A 24008-nucleotide genomic window follows, 5' to 3' on the forward strand; every position below is an offset into this window, starting at 1 on the left:
CGGTGGTGCTGTATTGTCCTCATAGCGAGCAAAGAAGTTGTTTAAATTGTCTGGGAGCAAGACGTCAATGTTCGAAGTGTCTGGTTTTCTTTGTCTTCCGTGATTGTCTGTAGACCCTGCCACATACGTCTTGTGTTTGAGCCATTGAATTGCAACTGTGTCTCTATACTGACGCTTCGGTTGTTGGATTGCCTTCGAGGGAAAAACTACACTGTTTGTATTCGGTCATGTTTCCAGTCGCCTAGCCATGATTAAATGTGGTGGTTCGCGCTTTCAGTTTTGCGTGAATGCTGCCATCAATCCACAGTTTCTGGCTAGGGAAGATTTTAATAGTCACAGTCGGTACAACATCTCCAATGCACTTCCTAATAAAAACTCTCTCCGAGTCAGCGTATACGTCAATGTTATTGTCGGAGGCTCCCCGGAACATATCCCAGTCCACATGATCGAATTAATCTTGAAGTGTGGAATCCGATAGGTCTATCCAACGCCGGTCTGACCAAAGCACAGGTGCTTCCTGTTTTAGTTTCTGCCTATAGTAGGGGAGCAACAAGATGGAGCCTTGGTCAGATTTGCCGAAGGGAGGGCGGGGGAGGACCTTGTATGCATCGCAGAAGATAGAGTAGCAGTGGTTGTGTTTTGCTCGAGTGGGTACAACAATCAATGTGCTGGTTGAATTTAGGTAGCCTCGTTCTCAAATTAGCTTGTTAAAATCCCCAGCTACAATAAATGCAGCCTCGGGATATATGGTTTCAAGGTTACATATCCAGTGAAGTTCTTTCAGGGCCGTAGAGGTATTAGTGCAATATGTTACGAACACTGTTAGCAGGGAGGATAACGTTAGCTAGGCTAGGGGTTAAGAGTTAGGTAAGGGGATGGGTAGTAGTTGTAAAGTAGCTCAAAGTAGTGAGTAGTTGCTAATTAGCTCAAATGCTACGTTGTCCATGATGATGAGATTCAAACGCACAACCTTTGGATTGCTAGATGTTCATGTTTTACACCCATCCATCCGCCCCGACCAACCACCTTACTTTAGTTTTTGCCATTGGCATGGTTACAAATCATACTATTTTGAGTGTCCCAAATGTACATTTGCTATGTAATGTCTATTCTATTAGAACAGGCAATGCACTGGCAGGATTGACTCTCTGTAATCTGTAAAATAAAGTGATTTGATGTGTAGTAGGCTTAGTAGTAGTATTGCTATTTCATTAATTCTCACTCTCCGTGAAGAATTAGAGCACCTGGGTGAATGAGAAATACTACACAGGCTGCCTAAATGGAGGGTAACACTATCTCCTCTCTAATGGCATTTCCTGACGGCACACAGCGTGACTCCCCTCCACATCTGTGATGTGATTATTCCCCTACTATTGGCGTGACAAAGACCTGAAGAGACACTGCATGAGAGAATCATGACTAACATGAAAAACTTGTATTATTAAAACAACTCTGGCAGTCAGATCAAATGGGTGCTTATAGGTCTGTCTAGGCTACAACTCCAGTAGGCTTAGATACAAATTGCTTTTTTAGTCTTTATACATGATGCAATAGAGTACGATAAATGTTAAATTAACGGCAAGTTTGAATATTTTTTACTTTATTTAGAATGGAACAAAAAAAAACAAGTGCTCAAGTTGCTGATGATGACAACCACCTACACTACATGACCAAAAGTATGTGGACACTTGCTCGTCAAACATCTCATTCCAAAATCATGGGCATTACTATGGAGTTGGTCCCCCCTTTGCTGCTATAACAAGCCCTCCACTCTTCTGTGAAGGCTTTCCACTAGATGTTGGAACATTGCTGCAGGGACTTGCTTCCATTTAGCCACAAGAGCATTAGTGAGGTCGGGCACTGAATTTGGTGCGATTAGGCCTGGCTCGCAGTCGGCGTTCCAATTTATCCCAAAGGTATTCGATGGGGTTCTTCCACACCAATCTTGACAAACCATCTCCTTACAGAATAATCTAGAATATCATTGTATGCTGAAGCGTTAAGATCTTCCTTCACTGGAATTAAGGGGGCTAGCCTGAACCATCAAAAACAGCCACAAACCATTATTCCTCTTCCCCCAAACTTTAAAGTTGGCACTATGCATTGGGGCAGGTAGTATTCTCCTGGAACGCCCAAACTCAGATGTCGGTCGGACTGCCAGATGGTCCAGATTCGAATGTCGGTGAGCTTTACACCACTCCATCCGACGCTTGGCATGGCGCTTGGTGATCTTAGGTTTTTGTGTGGCTGCTCGGCCATGGAAACTCATTTCATGAAGCTCCCGACAAAGAGTTATTGTGCTGACATGGCTTCCAGAGGCATTTTGGAACTCGGTAGTAAGTGTTGCAAACGAGGACATAATTTTTACGAGCTTCAGCAATTTGCGGTCCCGTTCTATGAGCTTGTGACCCATCACTACAGGGCTGAGCCGCTTTTGCTCCTTGACATCTCCATTTAACAATATCGGCACTTACAGTTGACCGGGGAAGCTCTAGCATGGCAGAAAGTTGACTAACTGACTTGTTGGAAAGGTGGCATCCTTTGACGGTGCCACAATGAAGGTCACTGAGCTCTTCAGTAATTCAGGCCATTCTACTGTCAAGGTTTGTCTATGGAGATTGCATGGCTGTGTGCTACATTTTATACACCAGTCAGCTGGGGTGTATATACTTTTGTATATATAGTGTACCTATCTATAGGCTAACACTTCTGTCATGAAAATGCCTACAAATTACACACACAGGCCTAATTGAATGGTAATGAAGTTACAATGGTACAAGTCCAGTTACTCAGAATGCCAAAAAGTAACTTGGATTGGTTTAATCCAAACATGTTTTTGCTCCAGAAAAATAATAATCCAGGTTTATTGATGTGCATATCACCCGCGCCAGCAAGGCAGTAGTTTGCGCAGTTATCTCCACAGCGGGCCATGTCGCAACCCGACCAACAGCACAAACTACTACCTCAGCCGGAGCACAGTGGAAAAGAACAAACCAGCTGTGTCATCCGTGTGTCTGCCTCCTGTCCAAATGGTTCAGAATGACCATGAGAATGAACTGTTCCATATACAGTACCTGTGTCGTTCAACACGTCCCATGCGTAAAACGCAATTGAAACCCCACCCAAGTCCCCGACCAACTCAGTCTCCTGACTTCACTGCCCTTCCCCTAAAATGACCTGGCTGTACTTTGCGTCATGTCTTGGCCAAGTTCTCATTTTAGACCTAGACTACACAGCGTTTGACTGTGTATTAACAGCAGTAGTTATTTCTTTTTTTATCCAAAGAGGTATATTTCATTATCAACGATTGATTTGATAGGCTACTGAACATCCACGTACCGTTTTCAACCGCGTCAACCTACCTGGGTTCTCGAATGAAAGATACGTCAAATCACAGACCGTAGGAATTAATACAGGGAGAATAATGAATACCGTTTAGCTTATTAATATTTTACAACAAAGATATATCACAATCCGATAATTCATTACAGTTAAATGGCATACACACAAAACAACCTTATAATTGTGATTGGTTGATCCAGCCCAGCAACGCAATATTCTTTCGTGCGTATTGTCGGTGCAAGAAGCAGCCAACTATCTCCGCTGTAAAGAAAACAAAGGCAGAACAATTATCTGTGCGGTTGAGCTTTTAAGAAAATACACGCGCAATTCAGTCTGGCACAGCCACGCGCACCCCCATAGTCTATCAGTATGTTCCAGCTCCTTCCCGCGATCCGTGTGGAAAATTAAGGAGTATGCGATCAATTGGGGATTAAATTCCCGGTTAACGTCAAACTGGGCGTAAAGCACCGCACACCAGCTCCATTCGTATTGGGTTGTGGGAAAGGGAGTATTTCAATTCATGCGCAAAATCCTGGCCATTGCGATTTTGGGTGAAATTCTAAAATGAGCCAGACGCATTCTGAAGTCTCTAAAAAATAATCAAGTTAGACAAATGGTCATCCATGTTTGCGCTGAACTTCAACACTTAAGAATATCCGACAAAGTATGTTTTAGTATAGTATGAATAGACCATCATATCCAGTCATGGTCCAGCTTCAACCACAAGAGGGCCTCCATTTCCAAATTCTCTGTTGAGCCAGGAATGCTCCTGTTATACGTTAACCTCCTTAGGGCACGAATACCCAATCAGAGTCATTATCAATCAAGTTACATCTATATCTACATCTATACACAACCTTAAGGTTGGCAATTCTGAATAGTTTACAGAATAAAACGAGTACTAGGCTTTACACAACTTTATTGAAGTTTGTGTATAAATACACATGCACCTTTCAAATGTAAACCCAAGTGAACTCAAACGCAGCCAAACCTGGAAACCCTGTCATGCAAGGATGACTGAATGTATTCACCTTTACAAAAAAAGTCAGAACAATAGCTCTTTAAAAAATATTCAATCCCCCAGAAGAGAAGAGCACAGTCAAGAATTCTGGGTGTGTGTTCAAAATATAGAGCACGATGTATAGGGCGCCATTTCGGACACAACCCTGAACTTGTGGACTATAAAGCCAAATCCCTATTACATTCGTCGGTCTTGCCAATGTCTTTAAATATATATATTTGTTTTATAAATGCTTACATTTAAATAAATATTATCAAATGTGCACACAGAGTGAACTCTTATGTACAGTATTATATATCCTATATGTAATCACCATATCTCACCCACTCAGGCTGATCAGTAATACTACCCTTCACCCATCCCTCCCGCCCTCTACAGCAAAAGACCCTACTCCATGCTCAAACCACAATGAAGCATTATTTTCCCTTGGAAGAGTGGACACATACAGCAGTACCCAGGTGTTTCTATCAAAGGTAATGAACCCTCTACTATTTCCCCCCTCACATTTAAACAAAGCAAGAAAAGATGAGGCAAAAAAACAACCTGGCCTTACAAGTGGATCAGTTCAAGTCAGTCATTCAGCATTCATTCGGGCTCTCGCATTTGACAAAAAAAAAAAGAAGGTTGAATTCCGGTAGCAGCGGTTTGCTATTCATGTATGTTTCTGTTGGGAACAGCAAAGGTAGGGTTGAGGGTGTGAACGTAAGTGTTCCTGTGAGTGTATGATTGAGTTTCAGCTCATATCTGTGTCCTGTTTAAGTGTGTGTGTTTCGGGGCCATGCACAAACAGCGTGACGTAATAATGTGCTAAAGACTACAATCTGAGATTAAGAGTTAAGGCTGAGGTGATCCAACCAAGAAACAGAAATCTAATGTATCACCAATATTCATAATCTCAAAAAGCCTCTAGAGGGAGCAGGTAGCGGAGGAGACGCCATGTAAAGCTAGTAATGCAACATACAGCCTAAGAGTGGTGGGTCCGTCCCAGAAAAGCCCCTACCTAATATGCAAACACGTCTCCTAATCACTTATGCAGATCTGAAAGAATTGGGTGTGAGCAATATGGTAGTAGCTCCACTTTGTCATGTGATAGGTGAATTTTTCACCCCATTTCGCATACCTATCTGATCATTTCAGATCTACAAAAGTGTCTAGGGGTTGTTTCTGGAACTTGACTTGTTTCTGGAACTTGACTTCATGCTAGGAGGATACTTACTGTAAGGACCAGCAGAATAAAACACTTAAATCATAAGGCTCATATTGTGTACATTAGTTGTGTCTAAAATGCAAGTTTACCACATGACTGGTTTGGATGTTTTACATTATGAAATGTATTTTGCTCTTCCTCCTCACATACACAAAGCAGAGTAGGAGGACTGATCTAGGATCAGGTCCCTCCCTGTCCATATAACCGTATTCAGTATGATCCTAAAGGCAAAAATGATCATAGATCAGCACTCCTACTCTACACAGAGCAGTCACTATGTGTGGATGTGTGTTCTGTTGACCAGTGTTTAAAAAGGCATTCAAAGCATTTTAACTGAGAAGACCCTGGCTCAGAGTAATTTGTAAAGCAATTGCAGTACGTGACACTAATATAAGACTCATTATTTTTTTTAAATGAGGGTAGAGGTGATTGTGCAACAAAATAAAAGTATCAGGACGAATTCCCAAAAAGGCTTCAGCGCATCATTAAAACTTAATAAAAATAATAATTCGGTGTTCATTAAAAAATATATATTTACAAGGCCTAGCTTAAAAAGAATGGTAAAATGGTATGGTAATGCATTGCGCTCTCAAAAATATAAAAACGTAACAAAATTGTGGGTGGGAGTATCGGTTCGAAGTGCCAAAGCAGCGACACCACTGCACTGTGACATTCTGTGCTTGATTCTATGACGAACTGAACTTCGTAATGCAGGCCTTCCTAACACTTCTAATGGATCCATTAGATTTCAGGATTATGTCATTGTTCAGAATCAGAACAGAGCCTGACTTATTTTTCCTCCAGAGTGGATGATTCATGTAGAATGGACGTGGAGAAGACTCACTGCGACACGAATAAGACCGGTCAGTCAGGCCACAGACATCTATAGGCCCGGATTTCTTTAGTAATGTTGCTTGGAGGTTCCAGCACTGACAAACCTCTGTTTTTATTTTCCCCTGTAGCCTACTCTTCATAGGGCTGGATGGGGTCAGAGGTCAGTGCACAGCCTCAGGCCTGGCCCACTGCTCTGTGTCTGTCGATATGGCTTAGGATGGATATTGTTGTCTCTCGCTCTGTCTCTGTTTCTCCAGCTCAGTTGGTTTTCATGGTGACATTGTCGTTTACATCTTCGTTGCTCTGGACTGAAGCAGACGCCCCCTGGGATGAAGTGACGCTCTTCCTCTCCTCCTCACCTTCTCTGTTCTCCTCCTCTCGGTCCAGATCGAAGTAGCCTGTTCCATTCACTGTGTCCTGGCGCTGGTAGAACAACACGTACGCTGCTTTGGACTGAACAGACACACACATGAAGTGCACACTGGGCAGTGCTATGTATCTGACAAGATGTTAGAGGACCATGGAACTCACCACTATCTGATCTTTGTTGGCTGGAGAGTTGTCAAAGTTGTACCTCTTGTCATCATCCTTGTTCTTCGCATAAGCAGTATCTAAGGTGTCCCAAAGACAAGATTAGAAGATGAGCATTTGTCTGCTAAAAGCAAGCATGGAATTAAGACTGTTGGTTCAACTTCCTTGTTTGAATCAACTCGGATAAGACATTCAAATAAAGTTGTCTGCACTTCTAGTGTTGATGACTAAATTGTCAAATAAAAATACTTAAAATCAGACTTACAGTGTCCTCGTCCCATGCCTCCATAGTGGTTGGAGACCGCAATGAGATCGTAGCGACAGGGACCAGCATTAGGGTCGATCAGGAACTCTGACATTTCAATGTCACTGGAGAAAGAATCACACAAATAACCATTCATGGGGGGGAGCATTCCTTGTTTTCTCTTCAAGAGATATATAACATTTGTATAAGTGATTTACAACTTAAAGGAATACTTCTGGATTTCGGCAATGAGGCCCTTTATCTACTTCCCAAGAGTTAGATGGACTTGTGGATAAAAATATTATGTCTGTGTCCTGTATGAAGGATGTTAGAGGTAGTTTTGCGAGCCAATGCTAACTTGTGTCAGCACAATGACAAAGTGTATGGGCATGCATGTTAGCAACTTCCTTCAAATTGCTCGCAGAGACATACAAATGGTATCCACGAGTTAATCTTACTCTGGGAAGGTAGAACAAAATCCAGAAGTAAACCTCTAAATCATAGGGAACAGCTGAGTGTTTTTACTTTCACAATTATACTTGTTCATTGACATTATAGCTTGTTTTGACAGAAAAGTATGGCCGTCTGGTCAAAACCGTACCTGAGTGGGAAATCAACTAGTGAATCCAGCTTGTCCCTCATGTATCTGCTGTATGAGAAGCGTTTCAGATGGACCACCAGGACAGGTGGCAGAGACCACAGGTCCAGCTTCTTAGTGGCCTGCTGGTGCTCCTTGCATTTTGGACAGTACCTGGGATAGATTAATTATTATATTTGATTTGACAATAAAACATTTTCTTTTAAAAAGCATGTACTACCCGAGACAGACAGGATCAATTACACATCTGACCAAATTACAGAATATTTTAGTTCTGGGTTAATGGAGATTAATATCATGTTAAAACATGTATTTTTATTTTGAGTGAACTATTCTTTTAAATGTTCATTATTTCCTTTATTAGCCTTGACAATATGAAGTTAAGTCTCACCATGGGTCCTGAGCTCCTCTTTGGTGGTGAACAGCTCGATGCAGTCTTTCAGCTTGAAGAAGGCTTTCTTCTGAGGCTTATACTCCATGCTCTCATGCATCTCAAAGTCCTGTTCACAGGCAGAGCAAGATTTTGGTTATTACTTATTTAGTTCAATTATTACCATCCAAGGCTTAAAGAGAGACATTCATTCTACAACAGTGTTTCCCAAGCCTCTTCTCAAATACCTCCAGCCATTCCAACTATTTGATCTATAAACTAGCACACCAGGTTTGGGAAACACTATTCTAGGACAGACACAGACATCCATGCAGAGGAGTCAGACATGAATTGAGATACTATAAACCCATCTGTAATTATTTAGACAGTGACACAAAAATATGTAAACTCGTTTCTATAAACCAGCATTTTGGATTTGAGATCAAATGTTTCATATGAGGCGACAGTACAGAACAGTACCCGTCATAATGATGAGTGAGAAAGTTAGAGGAACAAAAATCTCCCCCAAAAAAAAAGTGCTAACCTCTCACCATTACCTATAACGGCATGGTTAGCATTTTTGGGGGGAGGGGGTATGATCTTTGTTGCTCTGTAACTTTCTCATGTATCTTTATTCATGAATATCCATAATCATGGTACCATTCACTTTCATAGTAGATATTTTTAATCCCTGCCCCCATCCCCACAGGAGACCTAAAGCCAGGCAGTCATTGTAATTAAGAATTTGCTCTTAACTGATTTGCCTAGTTAAATAAAGGTTAAATACATACATTTTTTTAAATGCAGAAGTGTTCAGAAACATTTTTCACCATTCAGTTTCTATTGGGAAAAAAAGTATCCAAAACAAACTGCAAATGCATCCAACAAGTTTGTAGAGTCACAACTGGATGTCGTTTAGTAATATGGGACCAAATACTAAACTGTTGACAACTTTAATACACTTTAATTTGTCCAAATACAAAAAAGTATTCCAATGGGGGGACTAGATACATAGTGACTTCATTGCTAAATGGTAAAACATATGTATGACTATATCCTCAAATAAAAAGGTGACATTGTGTACTGTCACCCCTTGTATGAAACATTTTATCATCTCAAATAAAATAAAATCACATTTTATATTCACTGTCCAAATAAATAAGGAGGGTAGTGTAGGTAAAACGGCTTCTAGTGTTAGAGGAGAGTAGAAAGCCTTACCTCTGTGATACCCTCATGAAAGTGTTTATTCTTAACCTCTGGTTCCCAGTCCAAAGAGAGATAGGACCGGTCTGTTACAGGGAGAGAGCAATATACCCTTTAAGACTCATTGTAAAGGTGAGAATATAACAGAAAGAGAAAGGTGGATTGTGCATTAACAACTAGTAGAGGCACTGCTTAGTGCTTACAATAAGTATAATGTTATTAGAACGTTACCATGTTTTTATCTTTATTGGAGGGTTGTGACTTCATCTGCATACTGTATGCAAAAAGCCCATCTTACCACTGAGTCTGAGGTGTCCCTCGTTGAACCGGATCTGCCGCGGTTCCTCCTTGATTAAGCTGAAGTCCGTCTTCCCCATGTTGTTAAACTGGAATGTAAACAATCTCTTCTTGTCCTCCATCGTCGTAGACATCTGGTTCTGGTGACCTTTAGTCCCCGAATTATCTCCACCTGGACCAACCCCGTTCTCCAGCTCATTGTCCCCGCCACCCACAGAGTCCTATGATTGGCTGTTGTCGTTCTCAGAGGGCAGCTCCTGGGTGGATTCGTCGTCTCCATCCTGCTCGTCAGTCTCCATCTCGCCTGGAATGGATCAGCCGATCAGTTTATGGAATACATCTTTTTTATTTAACCTTTATTTAATGCTGAGACCACAGTCTCTTTCGCAGATGAGCCCTGTGTAATATCAATAAAACAATTACACTATACATATCAATTACAAAACACATCAAAGGGAAACACAATACACAATCATATGAAACATTCCTCAGTCTTAGGTGAGCACATGTGTAAGTGTGTCCGTTTGAGTGCATGTTCTGGAGCGTGTGTGTTACCTACCTGGGCGAGCCCTCCTGCAGGATCCCATTAGTAGCATTGCCATTGACAGTGTATTGTTTAGAAGAGGGGGTTGTCTCCTCAGTGTCGTCCTCCTCAACGACAGAATGCACAAACCGACTGCACCATACAACGTAAAACACACAATATTAATATAATCCGTTACCATTCAATACATAGACATACTCCAACAACATCTAACTGCTCAACATAACTGATATGCTCCCCTCAAAGAAAGAAACATCCACCCTCAGTGCTGTTATTACTCAATACTTTAGTGTTCCCGGAGTACAAAACATTTAATGAGAAAACATATTTTATTTTATTTCACCTTTATTTAACCAGGTAGGCAAGTTGAGAACAAGTTCTCATTTACAATTGCGACCTGGCCAAGATAAAGCAAAGCAGTTTGACACATACAACGACACAGAGTTACACATGGAGTAAAACAAACATACAGTCAATAATACAGTATAAACAAGTCTATATACGATGTGAGCAAATGAGGTGAGTTAAGGGAGGTAAAGGCAAAAAAAGGCCATGGTGGCAAAGTAAATACAATATAGCAAGTAAAACACTGGAATGGTAGATTTGCAGTGGAAGAATGTGCAAAGTAGAAATAAAAATAATGGGGTGCAAAGGAGCAAAATAAATAAATAAATAAAATAAATACAGTAGGGAAAGAGGTAGTTGTTTGGGCTAAATTATAAATTATATAAAGATCAGGACATTGTGTCAAAGTCTTGTTTACACTAGAAACCAAAAAAGGTTCCATTGAAACAATGAAAAGAGCAATCAAATATATATATATATATATTTTTAGCAACATCTGTCACAATTAGGCTAAGTACTTAACAAGAGCGCAGAGTACAAGGTTAGTTAGCGGCAGTTTCTGAGATGGTTACCTACCCACCAGAGGCGTAGCAGCAGCATGTTGTAAAGCTTGCTGTAGCGCCCGAATGTATGTACAGAGCATTTGGAAAGTATTCAGACCCCTTGAGTTTTTCCACATTTTGTAACGTTACAGCCTTATTCTAAAATGCCCCCCTCAATCTACACACAATACCCCATAATGACAAAGCAAAAACTGAAATATCACATTTACATTAGTATTCAGACACTTTACTCAGTACTTTGTTTGAAGCACCTTTGGCAGCGATTACAGCCTTGCATGTTCTTGTTGCATGATGCTACAAGCTCGGCACACCTGTATTTTGGGAGATTCTTCTTTGCATATCCTCTCAAGCTCTGTCAGGTTGGATGGGGAACGTCGCTGTACAGCTATTTTCAGGTCTCTCCAGAGATGTTCGATCAGGTTCAAGTCCGGGCTCTGGCTGGGCCAATCTTGGCCACCAATCAGGCCTTTATGGTAGAGTGGCCAGACGGAAGCCACTCCTCAGTAAAAGGCACATGACTGACGATTGGAGTTTGCCAAAAGGCACCTAAAGGACTCTCAGACCATGAGAAGCAAGATTCTTTGGTCTGATTTAACCAAGATTGAACTCTTTGGCTTGAATGCCAAGCGTCACGTCTGGAGGAAACCTGGCACCATCCCTACGGTGAAGCATGGTGGTAGCAGCATCATGGTGATGGGATGTTTTTCAGCAGCAGGGACTGGGAGATGAATAGGGATTGAGGGAAAGATGAACGGAGCAAAGTACAGAGAGATCCAAGATGAAAACATTCTCCAGAATGCTCAGGACCTCAGACTGGGACGAAGGTTCACCTTCCAACAGGACAATGACCCTAAGCACACAGCCAAGACAACACAGGGGTGGCTTCGGGACAAGTCTCTGAATGTCCTTGAGCAGCCCAGCCAGAGCCCGGACTTGAACCCAATCAAACATCTCTGGAGACCTGAAAATATCTGTGCAGCAACTCTCACCATCCAAACTGACAGCGCTTGAGAGGATCTGCAAAGAAGAATGGGAGAAACGCCCCAAATACAGGTGTGCCAAGCTTGTAACGTCATACCCAAGAAGACTTATAAGCCTGGAATCGCTGCCAAAGGTGCTTCAACAAAGTACTGAGTAAACAGTCTGAATACTTATGTGAATGTGATCGTTTTTTGTTGCAAAAAAAAATCGAAAAACCTGTGTTTGCTTTGTCATTATGGGGTATTGTGTGTAGACTGATGAGGAAAAAAATACAACTTAATCAATTTCAGAATAAGGCTGTAACGTGACAAATTTTGGAAAACGGCAAGGGGTAGGAATACTTTCCGAATGCCCTTTATGCATGTAAGAGTGTGTGTGTGACTCACCAGAGATGTACCAGCAACATGTTGTAGAGCTTGTCCTCGCTGAGTGTTCTGGGAACGGTGATGAGAAAGGGCTGGCCAAACAGAGGAGTGGAGGTGTGGTTGTACCCTGACTGCTTGTACTTTTCTCTAAGGTGGACTGGGATCACCACATGGTCTGTGTCCTCTAGCCGGTTCACTGCCACTTCAAAGCTGTACAACAAGGAGAGAGTTATTTTTCCCCCCCATTAATTTAACCTTTATTTACCATGGCAAGTCAGTTAATAAAAACAACCCTCTGCGGGCTCGGGAAACAACAATATGCATCCGGTTTTCATGGGAAATGGAAAGAGCCTGTGACGCGACTACCACTTTTGGACGTTAACAAGGCGACACTCCATCTTAATTCCTCCTCCACATTTACTGGATTGGTTCAACAGTGCAGTTTTTTCCCTTTCTCGTCAGGACCAGAAAGAAAGAAACCCTGCTGACGTCTGCTACATTATGTTAGTTATTAAGAACAAATGCACTGCCACCTCAAAGCTACAGAACTATAGGGTAGGGTGAATGTGTTGCAGATGTCTGCATCTTTGGTACGTTAAGGGTTGTATTCATTCGGGCATACTGCAGCAAAACGTTTTGCAAGGGAAAACCGAGTGTTTCAAATTGGACATGTTCAGGTAGTCCCTCCCGTATTCAGTCCATGCACTTCTGTTTGGTTCCTAATGAATACAACCCAGGTGTCACAGATCTACCACTGGAGGGAGAGTAGACAGCGCTCACCCAACTGCCTTCATCAGAATAGTCTGACACTCACACATAGATGTCATCCTTCTCCATGATGCTGCTGAGGTTCTCATTGGTGGCAAATATCCGATAGAACCGATGGTTGTAGATATCTGTTACAATCATCTGAATTTGGAAAGAATCCCCCCCCCCCCTCCCATCTTAAGTACACATACAGTGCATTCAGAAATTATTCAGACCCCTTGAATTTTTCCACATTGTTACATTACAACCTTATTCTAAAACTGATCAAATTGCTTCCCCCCCTCAATCTACACACAACACCCCATAACGACAAAGCAAAAACAGAAATATTACATTCACATAAGAATTCAGACCCTTTATTCAGTACTTTGTTGAAGCGATTACAGCCTTGAGTGTTATATATATTCCCACTGGGATTCTCTGCCTCTAACCCTATTACAGGGGCTGAGTCACTGGCTTACTGGGGCTCTCTCATGCCGTCCCTGGAAGGGGTGCGTCACCTGAGTGGGTTGATTCACTGATGTGGTCGTCCTGTCTGGGTTGGCGCCCCCCCTTGGGTTGTGCCATGGCGGAGATCTTTGTGGGCTATACTCAGCCTTGTCTCAGGATGGTAAGTTGGTGGTTGGAGATATCCCTCTAGTGGTGTGGGGGCTGTGCTTTGGCAAAGTGGGTGGGGTTATATGCTTCCTGTTTGGCCCTGTCTGGGGGTGTCCTCGGATGGGGCCACAGTGTCTCCTGACCCCTCCTGTCTCAGCCTGTCTCAGCCTCCAGTATTTATGCTGCAGTAGTTGTGTCGGGGGGCTAGGGTCAGTTTGTTATATCTGGAGTACCTCTCCTGTCCTATTCGGTGTCCTGTGTGAATCTAAGTGTGCGTTCTCTAATTCTTTCTTTCTCTCTCTCTCTCTCTGAGGACCTGAGCCCTAGGACCATGCCCCAGGACTACCTGACATGATGACTCCTTGCTGTCCCCAGTCCACCTGGCTGTGCTGCTGCTCCAGTTTCAACTGTTCTGCCTTATTATTATTCGACCATGCTGGTCATTTATGAACATTTGAACATCTTGGCCGTGTTCTGTTATAATCTCCACCCGGCACAGCCAGAAGAGGACTGGCCACCCCACATAGCCTGGTTCCTCTCTAGGTTTCTTCCTAGGTTTTGGCCTTTCTAGGGAGTTTTTCCTAGCCACCGTGCTTCTACACCTGCATTGCTTGCTGTTTGGGGTTTTAGGCTGGGTTTCTGTACAGCACTTTGAGATATCAGCTGATGTATGAAGGGCTATATAAATAAATTTGATTTGATTTATTGGGTATGATGCTACTAGCTTGGCACACCTGTATTTGTGGAGTTTCTCAAATTCTTCTCTGCAGATCCTCTAAAGCTCTGTCAGATTGGATGGGAGCGTCACTGCACATCTATTCTCAGGTCTCCACAGAGATGTTCGATCAAGTTAATGTCCGGGCTCTGGCTGGGCCATTCAAGGACATTCAGAGACTTGTCCCGAAGCCACTCCTGCGTTGTCTTGGCTGTGTGCTAGGGTCATTGTCCTGTTGGAAGGTGAACCTTCAGCCTCAGTCTGAGGTCCTGAGCGCTCTGGAGCAGGTTTTCGTCAAAGATCTCTGTACTTTTCGCTGTTCATCTTTCCCTCTATCCTGACTAGTTTTCCAGTCCACTCCCTGCATCTGAAAAACATTCCCACAGCACGATGCTGCCACCACCATGCTTCACCGTAGGGATGGTGCCAGGTTTCCTCCAGACGTAACCCTTGGCATTCAGGCCAAAGTTGTTCAATCTTTGTTTCATTAGACCAGAGAATCTTGCTTCTCATGGTCTGAGAGTCCTTTAGGTGCCTTTTTGCAAACTCCAAGCGGCTGTCATGTACCTTTTACTGAAGATTGGCTTCCGTCTGGCCACTCTACCATAAAGGCATGATTAGTGGAGTGCTGCAGAGATGGTTGTCCTTCTGGAAGGTTCTCCCATCTCCACAGAGAAACTCTGGAGCTCTGTCAGAGTGACCATCGGGTTCTTGGTCACCTCAACTGACCAACGCCCTTCTCCCCTGATTACTTAGTTTGGCCGGGCGGCAAGCTCTAGATAGAGTCTTAGTGGTTCCAAACTTCTTCTGTTTAAGAATGATGGAGGACACTGTGTTCTTGGGTACCTTCAATGCTGCAGAAATGTTTTGGTACCCTTCCCCAGATCTGTGCCCCACAATCCTGTCTCGGAGCTCTACGGACAATTCCTTCGAGCTCATGCCTTGGTTTTTGCTCTGACATGCACTGTCAACTGTGAGACCTTATATAGACAGGTGTGTGCCTTTCCAGATCATGTCCATTCAATTTAATTTACCACATGTGGACTCCAAGTTGTAGAAACATCAAGGAAGATCAATGGAATCAGGATGCAGCAGAGTTCAATTTCGAGTCTCATAGCAAAGGGTCTGTCTGAATACTTATGTACATAAGGTATGTTTTTTATTTGTAATACATTTGCAGAAATTTCCCAAAAACTTTTCACTTTGTCATTATGGGGTACTGTGTGTAGATTGATTAGGAAAAAATATTTTTATCCATTTTAGAACAAGGCTGTAACGTAACAAAATCTGGAAAAAGGGAAGGGGTCTGAATACTTTCCAAATGCACTGTACACCATTCCAGAGCATACATTTTCATTTAGCCTCTATTTAACCATGTATAAAATCCCTTGGGAGATTAAAAATCTATTTTTTGAGGGAGAACTGATTTAGTTAAGAGCAGGACAGGTGTGTGTGTGTGTGTGTATATATCTTACTTTCTCAGCAGGAACACCAGATGGAGTAGAGAGCGAGGTACAGAGGTCTGATATGTAGCCCACCTTGGGCACAGTCAGTTTATACTGAAACACAAAGAAAGACAAACACCCATTAAGCCGGGTCCTAAGATTAACTCATCACTTAGTCCACCGGAGAAGAATTTCCCCAAGCCCCATGAAGAATGAATAGCTGCAGATTCATTAAATATACACAAAGCCTTCAAAAGGTATTAATAAAAAGGACCTCCCTGCAGATTCAATCTGGCCCTATTCAGAGCATAAACTGATTACAAACACTATTATCCACTTCAGAGGACATCCATTCAAAAGCAGAGAATATTGTGGGTGACCACAATATGTGAAGGATGACTCATTTCTAGGTAGGCGGTAACAGCTCAGTTACCTGTGTGGGTTTAGCCAGGGGGTCCAGACTGACTTTGGTCATATTCACGAGGTACAAAACAGGGAGGTGCTTTCCAATAAGACACACACGTTTTCAGTGGCAAAAGCTTTTGATTACAACCCAAATACTGTAGTTACCTGTGTGGGTTTGGCCAGGGGGTCCAGCCTGACCAGGTAGACTTCCAGTGTGCGCTCCTTTTTCATGGGCAGCGGCAGGGTCAGGTAGCAGAAGGGATCAAAGGTGACTGAGACCTTGGTGCAGACGGGGCACACCAGGGTGGACTTGAAGAGGCCGTGGAAGATGTCCACGATGATGGAGTCGTTCCTCTTAATGTGGTTCTCCCATGCCTTCTCGGCCACCACCTACAGACACACCGAGGGGGGGGTTAGTGAGACACAGGGTGAGATAGTACTGTACCTCCTTCAGACACTCCAGTGTTGCTATGACACCTTTTATTCCCACTAGTGTTGTTTCTCTTCTACTACCTAAAGTTACACAGAAGGGAAGGGAAAGACAAACTATTTAGTTACAGGGTGAAGGGAAACACCTACAGTGGTCACACAGAGGGGAGGGATACGGCTGAAAAACCATTTTGACATAAACCTAGGGAACACTATGGAGTGGTACACTGTTTCTATTTATTGTTAATACTCTAGAAACATGCCTACAGTCTTACAGAAGGGAAGCAAAGCAATGAAATCAGAAACATAGCCGAGACAGACTTTATAGGATGTAGTGATGACAATATAATAGCCATATCTAGGAAAACCAAAGTTCCATATTTGTAAACAACAGCTGGTGCACGAAATCTAAGGAAGTCTCTAGATTTTGCTCACCTGAAGTAGAGTATATTGTGATAAACTGCAGGCTACTTGCCTAGAGAGTTCTCAGCTATACTTTTCGTGGCTGTTTATTAACCACCACAGACAGATGCTGGCACTAAGACCGCACTCAGTCAGCTGAAGAAGGAAATAAGCAAACAGGAAACCACTCACCTAGAGGCGGCGCTCCTAGTGGCCGGAGATTTGAATGCAGGGAAACTTCAGTCAGTTCTACCAAATATCTATCAATATGTTAAATGTGCAACTAGAGGGAAAAACATTCTAGATCACCTGTACTCCACACACATAGACACGTACAAAGCTCTCCCTCACCCTCCATTTGGTAAATCCGACCACAACTCTATCCTCCTGATTCCTGCTTACAAGCAAAAGTTAAAGCAGGAAGCATCAGTGACTCGCTCTATAAAAAAAATGGTTATATGAAGCAGATGCTAAACTACAGGGCCGCTTTGCTATCACAGACTGGAACATGTTCCGAGATTCTTCCGATGACATTGAGGAATACACCATATCAGTCCCTGGCTTTATCAATAAGTGCATTGAGGACGTCGTCCCCACAGTGACTGTACGTACAAACCCATACCAGAAGCCATGGATTACAGTCAACATTCGCACTGAGCTAAAGGGTAGAGCTGCCGCTTTCAAGGTGCGGGACTCTAACCCGGAAGCTTACAAGAAATCCTGCTATGCCCTGCGACGAACCATCAAACAGGCAAAGTGTCAATACGCTCGTTGGATGTGGCAGGGCTTGCAAACTATTACAGACTACAAAGGGAAGCACAGCCGCGAGCTGCCCAGTGACACGAGCCTACCAGACGTGCTCGCTTTGAGGCAAGCAACACTGAGGCATGCATGAGAGCATCAGCTGTTCCGGACGACTGTGTGATCACGCTCTCCGTAGCCGACGTGAGTAAGACCTTTAAACAGTAAACATACACAAGGCTGCAGGGCCCGACGGATTACCAGGACGCGTGCTCCGGGCATGTGCTGACCAACTGGCAGGTGTCTTCACTGACATTTTCATCATGTCCCTGATTGAGTCTGTAATACCAACATGCATCAAGCAGACCCCCATAGCCCCTGTAGCCAAGAACACGAAGGAAACCTGCCTAAATGACTACAGACCCGTAGCACGCACGTCCGTAGACATGAAGTGCTTTGAAACGCTGGTAATGGCTCACATCAACACCATTATCCCAGAAACCCTAGACCCACTCCAATTTGCATACCGCCCAAAGAGATCCACAGATGATGCAATCTATTGCACTCCACACTAACCTTTCCCACCTGGACAAAAGGAACACCTATGTAAGAATGCTGTTCATTGACTATAGCTCAGCGTTCAACACCATAGTACCCTCAAAACTCATCACCAAGTAATCACAAAGTACTTTGAAAGATTGATGTGCGCCATGACCAACACCATCATCCCAGACACCCTGGACCCACAATAATTCATATAGCGCCCCAACACATCCACAGATGTGCACTTCGCACTGGTCTATCCCACCTGGACAAGAGGAATACCTATGTAAGAATGCTGTTCATTGACTACAGCTCAGCATTATCATCAGCAAGCTCAGATCCTGGGACTAAACACCTCCCTCTGCAACTGGATCCTGGACTTCCTGAAGGGCCGTGCCCAGGTGGTGAGGGTAGGTAGCAACACATCTGCCACGCTGATCCGCATTACTGGAGCCCCTCAGGGGTGCGTGCTCAGTCCCCTCCTGTACACCCTGTTCACCCAAGACTGCATGGCCAGGCACGACTCCAACACCATCATTAAGTTTGCTGACGACACACCAGTGCAGGAAGGCCTGATCACCGACAATGACGAGACAGCCTATAGGGAGGTCAGAGACCTGGCCGTGTGGTGCAAGGATAACAACCTCTCCCTCAACGTGATCAAGACAAAGGAGATGATTGTGGACTACAGGAAATAGAGGACCGAGCATGCCCCCATTCTCATCGACAGGGCTGTAGCGGAGCAAGTTGAGAGCTTCAAGTTCCTTTGCGTCCACATCACCAACAAACTAACATGGTCCAAGCACACCATGACAGTCGTGAACAGGGCACGATAAAACCTATTCCCCCTCAGGAGACTGAAAACAACACCGGGGATAACCATCCTGCCATCCAGGACCTCTATACCAGGCAGTGTCAGAGGAAGGCCCCAAAAATTGTCAAAGACTCCTGCCACCCTAGTCATAGTCTATTCTCTGTGCTACCGCACGACAAGCGCTACCGGAGCGCCAAGTCTAGGTCCAATAGGCTTATAAACAGCTTCTATCCCCAAGCCATAAGACTCCTGAAACGCTGATCAAATGGCTACCCAGACTATTTGCACCCCCAACCACTCTCTGTTATTATCTATGCATAGACACTTTAATAAGCCTACCTACATGTACATATTACCTCAATACCGGTGCCCCCGCACATTGACACATTGACTCCGAACCACAATTGTTATTTACTGCTGCTCCTTAATTATTGGTTTCGCTTATCTCTTGCTATTTTTTTAAACTTAAAAAAAATATATACATTGTTAATTAAGGGCTTGTAAGTAAGCATTTCACTGTAAGGTCAACACCTGTTGTATTCGGCGCATGTGACAAATAACATTTAAATGAATATGGTATTACTGCCATCTTTGATATAAGCACCTCAAATCAAACATCTTTGATATAAGCACCTTAAATCACACAAGACACGACAAGGAAAGACTACCAAACGTAAACAATGTCGCCATAAAAAATGTTTAGATAAAAGCTCTCTTTGTATTGTCTGAATTGGTGGATCTCGGTAATTTGATTTGAAAGAAATCAACGCACAACATTAACCGAATGAGTGTTGAGTGCCAGAAAGAGCGCAAAGACTACCTGCGACTACAGAGACAAATTGCTGTGTACTGTACTGTAGCTATGTAGTATTTGTTATGCATGGTCCCTGACAAATAGTAAAACATATTACACTAATGAAATAAAGAGTGACAGTAAGTTAGCAGTAACATACCTTGTCAGGCCTGCCCTCGGCATCTTTAAGGAGGATGTAGGGTTTCTTCCTGATACGGTTCAGGTCCTCGTGTAGACCGTCCAACAGGAAGGCCAGCAGCTCGTGAGAGTCCTGCTGCTGGTAGCCTGAGAACTGGGGAGCAAAACAACCCACCTGGGTCTGGACGGAGGGGAGAACAGAGTCACACACACACAACAGGTATATAGGAAATTCCAAATTGACACTTCACCCCTAGGGAACTTGTGGAGATTGAATGAGTGGAAGCAAAATAGCAGATTCCACCAACCTGTAGCCTGTCAGTTAACAAAGTAGTACTATTGCCATATTTCTTATATCTGTGATACTTTCTGATCTACTCAAGAGCAGTGGTGTAATCGAAGGTGAACTCACGTAAACACTGTTCACGCACCTTTTCTATTTTGCGTGAACGTTGACCCACCTATTGCAGAAAACCACATTGAAAGTATAGGGAGCGTTACTTAATTCACCACGAACGGAAATCAGTGTTTACCCACCCATTCTTTCTACCACATCATCACTGCTCAAGAGACTCAGTTGTTGTGGCTAGTGGGTCTAAGGGTCAATTTGGGATTGGGCACATTGGTGCAGAATCAAAGCAGAAGTGAGGAAACAACTTTCAGACCATGTGAATTTCAGAAGTTAGTATGGGCACAGTACAGGGTCAATTCCATTAAAATTCAGAATGTAAACCAAATTCCAATTAGACATTTTCCCAATTGAAATGCATTGAAGATAATTGTAATTTCAGTGTACCTTTGGAATTGACTGGAATGGAAATGGACTTGACCCCAACCCTGGTACAGTAAATGACCTTGAAAGGCCGTGGTGTGACATAGCTGTACTTCCCAGACCACGACTGCTTGGTGATCTCAGCGTAGGCCTTGGCGATCTCCAGTTTCATTCCCAGAGGGTTGTCCTCGTTCAACTCATCGTTGTACTTGTCTTTCAGGAAATACTCGGTGAGAGGAGGAACATTACTTAAACACTGAAGAAAAACAACGAGAGAAACGCATAAAATATATAAAAACGATTAAAAGTTGTGGGGGAAAAAGCAGTAAAATATGCCAAGACAGGGAATAATGAGCAAATCCAAATGAAAAGTCCAACAGTCAAAGGAATCGCCAAAACCAACAGTATTATACAATGCCAAAGGTCAATCAATACCAGCAGCAGTTCCTGACATGATACAATTAAAACAAATGCATACACACCAACATTCACAGTGAACAGTTTAATGTATTTTTTTATTTAATCAGGCAAGTCAGTTAAGAACAAATTCTTAATTTCAATGATGGCCTACCAAAAGGCAAAAAGCTTCCTGTGGGGAAGGAGGGCTGGGATTAAAAATGTAGGACAAAATACACATCACGACAAGAGACACCACAACACTACATAAAGATAGACCTAAGACAACATAGCAGCAACACACCATGGAAGCAACACCACATAACAACATGGTAGCAGCACAAAACATGGTACAAACATTATTCGGCAAGTTGAGGGGTTAGAGTATGGTACCTGCAGAGCAGAGTTCATGAAGCAGGTGTTTCCCAGGTTGGAGAGACCACACAGGCCAGCCTGCTCACTCTGCCTGCCTTCGGAGCACTCGTAGCTGTTATACGGGTGGTAGGGCGGAAGGCTGTAGCTAGAGTTTTTCACACTGAAGAGGATCCATAACATCAGTCAGGAATAAATAAATAACATGGATTTAGCCTATTGCATACGGCTGGATAAGATTACTGGATGTTACCAAACTAATGCAGGAATAAATACTTAGAGTAGAGGCATAATAATGTGTACTGCTTATTTTTAAGTAATTGCCTTAATCTTGTTTAGACCCCATGAAGAGTAATGGGGATCCTTAATAAATGCGAAGGCTAGTGCCCACACACAAACCTTAAGCCTTTTTAGGTCTTTATTACAAAAATAAATACACCCACGTAACCCCCCCACCCCACCTCAGACAATCCTGCAGGTGAAGAAGGTGGAGGTCCTGGGCTGGCGTGGTTACACGTCTGCTGTTGTAATGTCAAATTCTCTAAAAGGACATTGAAGGTGGCTTATGGTACAGAAATTAACATTAAATTAAATTCTCCGGCTCTGGTCGGCATTCCTGCAGTCAGCATGCCAAACGTACACTCCCTCAAAACTTGAGATATGTGGCATTGAGTTGTGTGATAAAACTGCACATTTTAAAGTGGCCTTTTATTGTCCCCAGTACAAGGTGCACCTGTGTAATGAAAATGCTGTTAATCAGCTTCTTAATATGCCACACCTGTTAGGTGGATGGATTATCTTGGCAAAGGAGAAATGATCAACAGGGATGTAAACAATTTGTGCACAAAATTTAAAGAGAAATACAATGTGTGTGTGTATGGAAGATATCTGGGGCATATTTTTTCAGCTCATGAAACATGGGACAAACACTTTACATGTTGCATTTATATTTTTGTTCACTGAGTGAGACACACTTTGTCTTGTAGTGTGTACACACACACACACACACACCCCTGCTCGTCAAACATCTCATTCCAAAATCATGTGCATTAATACAGTGTTGGTCCCCCTTTGCTGCTATAACAGCCTCCACTCTTCTGGGAAGGCTTGCCACGACATGTTGGAAAATTGCTGCGGGGACTTGCTTCCATTCAGCCACAACGGGCATTAATGAGCTCGGGGCGATTAGGCCTGGCTTCCCGTCAGCGCTCCAATTCATTCTGAAGGTATTCGATGGGGTTGAGGTCAGGGATGTGTACAGGCCAGTCAAGTTACTCCACAGCAATCTCGACAAACCATTTTTTGATGTACCTTGCTTTGTGCACAGGGGCATTGTCATGCTGAAACAGGAAAGGGCCTTCCCCAAACTGTTGCTACAAAGTTGGAAGCACAATCGTCTAGTTTGTCATTGTATGCTGTAGCATTAAAATATCCCATACCTGGAAATAATGGCCCTACCACGAACCGGCAAACACCAGTCTCAACGTCAACAGTGAAGAGGCGAAGTACACACCGTGGCACGAAATCTTCAGTTTCATGGCAATATTTCACATGGAATAGCGTTCCTTTCTCAGAACAAGAATAGACTGACGAGTTTCAAAAGAAAGGTCTTTGTTTCTGGCCATTTTGAGCCTATAATCAAACCCACAAATGCTGACGCTCCAGATACTCAACTAGTCTAAAAAGAACAGTTTTATTGCTGCTTTAATCAGACAACACTTTTCAGCTATGCTAACAAAAAGGTTTTCAAATTATCAATTAGCCAAGTTTATCATTTAAAAGGCTAACAACGTGTCACGAATACAGGCGTGATGGTTGCTGATAATGGGTCTCTGTACACCAATTAGAATCATAAAACACGGGACGAGATGTTAAAAACTGTCCATTGTGCCAATAGATGGAATGCACTCGCATGAGATTTGCCGTGATGTTGACAGAGTGGCATGGGAGGTTTATTTCTTAGACTGGGTTAAGATGTCAATTTTGGGACACATCCTCAGTAGTGTGCCTTCGAATCAGTGGGTGTTTCGGCCTTTAATCCCTAAACACCCTCATCAAAAGGTGGCCAGCTAAAGGGTGATCAAGCCTTAGCTTGTGTCCCATGCCCAATTAAGATGTCCCACGGGACTATGCAAGGCAGGGGCGTCCTCTTCCCTGAGCCAGCCCTACAGTTGACTGCATACCTCATATGCCCTCCTCAAGTTGGAGGGATCTGAATTGGGTTCTCAGGTGG

At 43.2% G+C, this 24008-nt stretch overlaps 1 protein-coding gene across 1 annotated transcript; it reads right to left on the reverse strand.

Moving 5' to 3' along the window:
* Positions 1 to 4244: 4244 nt before the first annotated feature.
* On the reverse strand, positions 4245 to 22227 carry LOC112214451 (ubiquitin carboxyl-terminal hydrolase 15-like). Its single transcript, XM_042298177.1, has 15 exons — positions 21797 to 22227; positions 21090 to 21263; positions 20258 to 20416; positions 16541 to 16765; positions 16001 to 16084; positions 13260 to 13354; positions 12467 to 12655; positions 10207 to 10323; positions 9649 to 9951; positions 9366 to 9436; positions 8169 to 8277; positions 7781 to 7930; positions 7201 to 7304; positions 6936 to 7015; positions 4245 to 6857 (listed from the first exon to the last, which is right to left on the reverse strand). Exons 1-9 carry the CDS (start codon positions 21956 to 21958, stop codon positions 9936 to 9938), a joined length of 1221 nt encoding a protein of 406 aa, XP_042154111.1. The 5' UTR covers positions 21959 to 22227; the 3' UTR covers positions 4245 to 6857; positions 6936 to 7015; positions 7201 to 7304; positions 7781 to 7930; positions 8169 to 8277; positions 9366 to 9436; positions 9649 to 9935.
* Between the last annotated feature and the right edge of the window lie 1781 nt (positions 22228 to 24008).

Source organism: Oncorhynchus tshawytscha, linkage group LG15 (assembly GCF_018296145.1).
Source record: "Oncorhynchus tshawytscha isolate Ot180627B linkage group LG15, Otsh_v2.0, whole genome shotgun sequence".
NCBI lineage: Eukaryota > Metazoa > Chordata > Actinopteri > Salmoniformes > Salmonidae > Oncorhynchus > Oncorhynchus tshawytscha.

What these genes read in the sequence shown, in the direction of transcription:
- LOC112214451 (XM_042298177.1), bottom strand. Translation starts at nt 21,958, where the DNA reads ATGTTATGGATCCTCTTCAGTGTGAAAAACTCTAGCTACAGCCTTCCG. An exon ending in TCATGAACTCTGCTCTGCAG is followed by an intron (nt 21,264 to 21,796) that starts GTACCATACTCT and finishes GTTTTTCTTCAG; the next exon opens with TGTTTAAGTAATGTTCCTCC. An exon ending in GAGAAGGATGACATCTATGT is followed by an intron (nt 12,656 to 13,259) that starts GTGAGTGTCAGA and finishes CTTGTTGTACAG; the next exon opens with CTTTGAAGTGGCAGTGAACC.